The 7,025-nt window shown below is 38.6% G+C and overlaps 1 protein-coding gene across 1 annotated transcript in view; it reads left to right on the top strand.

The window, feature by feature from the left end:
* Window positions 1–299: 299 nt before the first annotated feature.
* Window positions 300–7,025, top strand: part of LOC134811492 (uncharacterized) — a 53,987-nt gene continuing 47,261 nt past the window's right edge. Inside the window, exons 1-3 of the mRNA XM_063818340.1 lie at window positions 300–342; window positions 465–535; window positions 5,918–5,948. Coding sequence (XP_063674410.1) covers window positions 307–342; window positions 465–535; window positions 5,918–5,948 — 138 coding nt within the window. The 5' untranslated portion in view covers window positions 300–306. The remainder of the gene's footprint in view (window positions 343–464; window positions 536–5,917; window positions 5,949–7,025) is intronic.

Genomic DNA, 7,025 nt, shown 5'->3' with positions numbered 1-7,025 from the left:
CTGATTTAAGACTCTGCAGCACAATTACAACTATCACTCTGTCATACTAAGCAGTTCATTGTATTGGATTGCAAAGTTTTTACAACCCCTCCCTTTCTTCACTCATTTTTACTACTTTTCGGGGCCCTTTGTTATGACACTATGTAACTTCACGATATTCGAACAAATTCTGAAACTACATTTTCCCATCGATGATTGTCAGCTGTCCACACCACTTTTTTGCACATGGAATTGTGAATTGAAATACCACACATGTTTTTAAATGTGCTATAAAAAGTGTAAAACGTTTCTCCTTTTAGGTATGAAATGTGGTTCTCCAAGCTAATACCTCTTCTTTTTCTGGTAAGTTCTCAGCTTTTGCATACCAAACATTCTTTGTTCATCTTTAGATCCTTCCGTCGGACAAATAATGTTTTTCTAAAAAAAGGTCCTAACTACATCCTTAGTTAACATCATTATTTCAGGTAATTAGGACTGGATCAAGTGAACGAATTCCCCTCACAATAATAACTGAACTCGATAACTCAGTACAAAGGTTGGTTTATTTAATGACTTACACAGATTACACTGAGATATACTGGGCTGATAAAATCTCCGTCTGAGTTAAACATTACATTATTAAGTTTTAACTTGTATTATTAACTTCCAATAACTGCTAACTAATATCATGGCTGGTAAAAACGCTCTAGCTCGTACGTGACACAAATTACCTTGTACATCAAAGTTCTAAATAAAACATTTAAATTTGAGAGACTTGCTAGGGAGTCAGGTATTATTAGTATGTGTGACACATTCTTTCATTCCCCCGGTCTCATAAACGTGACAACGCAGTGCACATCTCCCCACAGCAGTGTAGGATTTATTAATGCAGAAACGCACGGTAGATGTATCACATTATTGTAAGTAATGTCATTTCGTAATTACAAAATATGGTCCGAAACATCCCGAACGTGATTTCTGAGAACTCACCTCCAAATGGTATCTGATCTTGGTGATGTGGAACTGATGCGTCACCGCCGTCTGTAAGTAGGAACACGTAATTATCAGACTGTATGTACTTGCCGATAAAATTACCACTCAGAGATATTATATATATGATATAATAATATTATATATCCAATATCTCAATTTTTACCCCAAACCTTTCCGGTTTCCTAAAAAATGTAAAATTAGCCCCAGATAAACTCATCCATTAAGGCATGTCGTAAACGAAATGTTGGTGTCCATGTCGGTATGCGTCTGAAAAAGAGAGAAAATACTGTGCTTATCGATGGTAAGAAACTAATTTGTGCAGCCCGACAAGAGTTGGTACAAAACTGCCCTACAACTAGACAGGGCTGTATCAAAGGAAGTTTACTTTAATTACGAGCTGATAAGGTTACCAAGTTTTACACCATACACCCGCGTGTTTTATAGGCTAAAAATGTACACCCGTCATCAAGTGTTTGATCTTTACACGTAAAAGCAGAAACATGTTTTATTGGTTGTTAGTGAAATATGTATTAGTGGTATCTGGGCATGTTAAGGCTACAAGAGTGGTAGAAAGAGTTTACTGCTGTTACGACCTACAGGAAATGCTGGATGAGTTGTGTTTGAATCTAGGATCTTGTTTAAGGTCTCGAGTTTTTGCTTTACTATATTCCACATGAATAGAATTCAGAAGTAGGAGAATAAAATCACAGCCCATAACGGTAGATGTGAGAATAAAGTCCACTCCGTGCCTATCACTTGCTCATAACAACAGATAAAAAGAGTCGGCACTTAAATCAGCTCACCCGTTTAAGCATTCCTCAACACATCTTAAAAAATATTTCATACTGCCTTAGAATGCGGAAAATTTGCAAAAGCGACTAGAATAGAGCAGAACATTGGTGATTTTTCCAAAACTCTGACGTTTCACTCATAAATAATTTGGGGAGGCAGTACAGCTGGTAAACTGAGTTAGAAACAGGTCGTAAGCGGGGTGTCACGGCCTAGATCCCGCCACATACCCCACTTTTTGTAAAACTTGTTTGTCATTAAAGACACCCAAGATCATGTATCAGAATCTGGTAGGTACTGGTGTTTTCTCTTTGTAATCTGATGAGATAAACCCATATTTGGTCCAAGTCACTAACAGTTTAAGAAATCGATACGTTCTTTCTTTTTCCACACATACGAATCATCAGATTATCAGGATGCAGTCTAACTTATCAGTCCGATTATCAGGGAAAGATGAAACTTAACAGTCCTTGGTCTAGATGCTCACTGGCTATCTAGTTGAAATCATAATATAAGCCAGCTTCAGCACATACCTTTAGAAAATACCTAAAATTAGGTCATGTCCAGCAGATTTCAATTTATACAGCTAAATCGTTTTAGGCGAGACATTTCAGATAAGAGTTGAGATTGCAGACAAGTTGATTGGATTGCATATGTCCCGCGTGCAGCACGGAATTCCGTGCGGGCTCACTCGCAAACAAGGTTATCTGCACAGATACATGTACTTGTGTACTACACACTACTTCAAATTTCTTTATTTTGTTATCTGATATAAAATCAAATAAACATCGTAAGTACACTGAGTAGGTTGTATGTAAGCGAGCTCTAAAATCAACTCTGGTTAGAGACTGGGCGGTGTGTAGCTGCTATCACATATTGTAATATTATCTTCCTCTCACTGTGTAACCAGTACCGAGACCTTTTAAAAACTATAAATTCATTATAAAAACGATATGTTTTAAAAACTTAAACTTTCTCTTCCTTCTGAAGATCGTTGCAGCATCATGCCCTATATTAGGTGGTTATTTGCTTGATTGTGTTGTGAAGCAAGGTTATATAATACCTAATGAGGTGAACAGCTGTGAGCATGGAGAATGCTAGGGAAGCAGGTGCTTATCAATATAATCAGCATAAACATGCAAACTGCATGCTAGCGCGACAAGTAGCAATTACTGGAGGACTCTATTTTGGGAGAACTATTCCTGAAAACTTATCACCATTTAAGTAGAACTTGGAGGCGTGTAAAATTTATATAATATAGTCCTCAAATAATCCTGATAAATTAGTGATAAGCCGCTGGTAAGCACTCGAAAATATGCGGCTGTCTGCATGTATTCTGTATTAAGAATTAGAAGAATTGTGTATTTGAGTAGATCATTCTAACCCGCCGGAGCGTACTTCACACATTCTAGGTCCAGGACTAGATTTTTGACGCTTACGTCAGAACTCATTAGAATGGATGGTGGTCATTCTTCTAACTCGGTATTGTCTAATTTTCTATCTTTCTGGTGTCTTAGTGTCAACCTACTTCTGTATTTGTGATGTGGTGAAGCACCATGGTAGCAACATAGAACCAAATATAATATAAATTTTGTCGCGGTAGGTAGGTAGCAAAGATCTAACAGTTCTCTAAATGTTGCAGCCAAAAATAGTACCAACTCATTTGAATGGTCATTGGTACCGATTACATGGCAGAAAGCGGGCACTCTTGGAGGTCATGAGTAACAAGTTACGTAGTAATGCCGATCAATACAAGGAACCTCGTATTTGAAAACTAATCGTCATTATCCATCAACTTGAATAGTTATCCAGAAAATATTGTCCCGGCTGGGTGACGTCGAATTACCTTATTTTGTTAAATTGTATGCCTCTTTATTAATATTATGAACTGATGTATTTTTGGGTGTCTCCTGATATACGACAGTGCAATTTGTTGCAGCAGACTTAAGAGTTAAGATTTGATGTTTTATGGTTAGGGAATTGGATTATACACGATAATTAAAGTGAGTCATTACTATCTGACAAGGTTACTGACAGTTACAGACGACAATTGTAAGATTTTAAAACTTCAATCAAACCCTGATCTCTAGAAGGATCCTTTGTAGAGAAGAGGAAATTCAGGTGATAGTAACAAAAAGGTGGAGGTTAAACCTGCTAATAACACTTCTAGTTAACATCCAATCAACACCTATCAAAAACCGGGGAAACCCAACAAATGCACAGGTTCACCCAACCCAATCCGTTTTGCAGCCGTCTACCTTAATAATAACACGTATGTTCTGGACGTTCTTGCGGGAAAATTCCAAGAAACCCAAAGTTCACCAGGCACCAGGCACCAAGCTCCAGTTTTGGAAATCCTGAAATTAATGGGGAGGGGTCACTGGGGTCAGGGTAGAGATTTGGAGAAGGTAGATTATTTACACCCTTTGTGATAATGTGTTGGCACGATGAACTTTTGGCGGCAAATTAATATTCCATAATTATTGGTCAATGGACAGATATGTTGGTGACTTAATAAATTTGAATTTGTTTTCAAATTTCTGGCGTCTGCAACCAAATGATACCAAAAGCACGGCTCCAATTCCTTCTTTGATTTCAATATTGCATTACAAGGTTTGGTAATTGAATTACAGGACCATTAATTTTATCGCTAACGTGTGCCACACCAAGGGGCAGGACAATACAACATATTTTGAGGGCCAACAAATTTGAACACACCTTCATAACGCAGCTTCATATACATACAATTTCATCGGAACGTTCAAAAATAGAATTTCATCCATTTATATTTTCCTAGCGTATGGTATTTCTCTGGAGCTGTACTGCTGTCCGCATGTACAAACCGTTAGCACCATAGTAGTAGAGCACCATGGCAACTAACCCAACCTGATATCGCTCCGTTAGTCCGTACTTAAAACTAGGTGGGGTCAGGGGTTACCCAGACATTTCTACTGTGTCGCCCACTTGTTTGCCAATCCATATCGCTCAATATAAACCATGAAAAAGCACGTACTTTGAATGTAGATTAGTGATAATGCTTATAAATTCCGTTCTCTGAATACCCAGAACTGTCTATTACCAGTTACATGTAGATTGTAGAGCACAGATCTTATCAATAAACAAAGTCTAACCTGCACTTGAGCTGTCTATACTTAAGTTACACAAATTCTACAGTCACTAACGACCCATCATTCGATTAATTTGATATAAGTTTTCAACGATAATCGAATAGCAGGGGCCGGGACTTTTTCAGTTAAATTTAAAAATGATAATCTGTCAGAACATTAGTGTCTCTTATCCGTTTGTCTGCATTACATGCACACCTGTAATAATAATGAACCCAATATATTGACTAGACAGGCGGTGTGAGACCACCATCCTGGTTTCTACCGCGGACACCGCTAGACAGCAGCCCTTGCAAGTCTTTGTCAATAATATCAGTTCACAGATCAGGGAAGGAAATATAGGGCACGCCATGTAGACTCAGTAACGGACTTTATCCAATAACCCTGGAATTCGTTCCTCATTCTGTGTATCGAATTCCTTACAATTTAGTTTCTGTAAGTCACATCAATAGAAGAAAATCTATTTTGGATACAATTTTATCTTCTGGCGAGTGTTAAACATTTCAGCGGTAGGTTAGATAAGCATGCCATGATTTAATCTTTTGGGAACTCCCTAAATCTCTTAGCCGTAATTTTTTCTAAAAATAGTTATAACCCTTCCATCGGAATCATGTAGGAGTAGGAGTCAACAATGATTTAACTTTTGTCGCACCCAATCCGGGCAAAAAATCTCGTAATCATAATTAAAATTCCTCTAACCCTTGTTTACGTAGTCAACTAACCATGCTGTAACACCCCAGCTACGCTATTTATACCAGTCAACCCATTACCCAAATATGCAAGGCTTGTAACTTGGGTTTCTGAGACACGTGTCAGGTCGAAGATTACCAAATATGAGACGGACACGACCCTTCACTGTGTCCTGATATCTGGGATATATCCTCCAAAAATCTCATTGCATAATTGGTGATTGTAGATAAGGAGCCATAATCGGTTATTGCCTAAGATGTTGCCGCAAAACATGATGATATTACTGGTGTTAGTGTGTCCCCGTGGCCATGGACAGCCGTACTAAATTTCTATCATTTCAGTTTAGAAGAATCACAGAGGAACTTAATAGAGGTGAGTGGTTTTTACTGTTTTATTTTCGTTACCCAATTACCATCCAATCACCTCATTATCGTCTAATTATTTCGTACGGAGGGTGCTAATTTTACCGGGATGAGGTTTGAGGGCTTCATCCCGGCAAAATAGTTCAGTGACTGTGGTCTGTCACGTGATCAAAACAACTATCTCTGAGTGGTCGAAATATATCAGGTGACCGGTCAACCTCTTTCTGATTGATTAACCGATGGCTTGAGTTTCAAAGGGTAAAAAGTGTAGAATTTCTTCACAAAACCACTGAGTTTCCGTGACAAGAGAAGGGAGAGGAGAGGGGTACTGATAAATATTGAGCAGCTCAGTTAGTCACCACAAACACGATCAGACAGGACTTCAGACCTGTCTTGATGGACGTCTGAAACGGAAATTTAGAAACTCTGACAAGTTAAAACCCAAGAATTAGATCATGTCTTGAATCTGTCTAGGTAGACAGGCGAACCCCAAATACTCCGGGTGTACCCTGACAACATGCCAGGAATTTACGAATTTATAGTTTGAATCCCCGAGGAATTTGAAGGGTTCGTGTGAAGCGCAAGATGTTTGTGTGAGTGTGTCGGAGTGACTAGTTATATAAACGAGAGAGAGAGGGGGGAGAGAGGGGGGTTAAACCTAAGGACAGGGTTACACGGGAGTTAGACACCACGGTAATTCCTTTATCAGCTACACCCTCCCCTCCCGTTAATTACCTGTTCTCTGCACACTGCCCTCAGTTTGTGTTACAAATTGATTAATTTGATACCGGCTCCCCTCTTTTTTGGGAATAAGTCCCCGATATAATTTCCATATAATTAGGACATGCTCTGCTGTTGGGTTTAGAAAATCAGTGACTAGTGACTGTTTCAGTGACTAGTGACTGTTTATTATAGGTTTTAAACTGAAGAATGTGAGTTGACATCCAAGCAGTGGGTTTTAAAGTTCGAGGCCGTCACTGGATACCAAATATGTGATCCCTTGAAACAACTTTGTAAATTCCTATAATATGACACGAAGTTTAGTGAGGTCCTATATTTCCAACTCCTAAATTCTAACACCGCCAAA

The sequence above is a fragment of the Bolinopsis microptera genome, chromosome 1 (genome assembly GCF_026151205.1).
Source record: "Bolinopsis microptera isolate Bmic1 chromosome 1, MBARI_Bmic_1.0, whole genome shotgun sequence".
NCBI lineage: Eukaryota > Metazoa > Ctenophora > Tentaculata > Lobata > Bolinopsidae > Bolinopsis > Bolinopsis microptera.
Note: the sequence above shows the minus strand (reverse complement) of the source record. Positions and strands in the feature narration are given on the sequence as shown.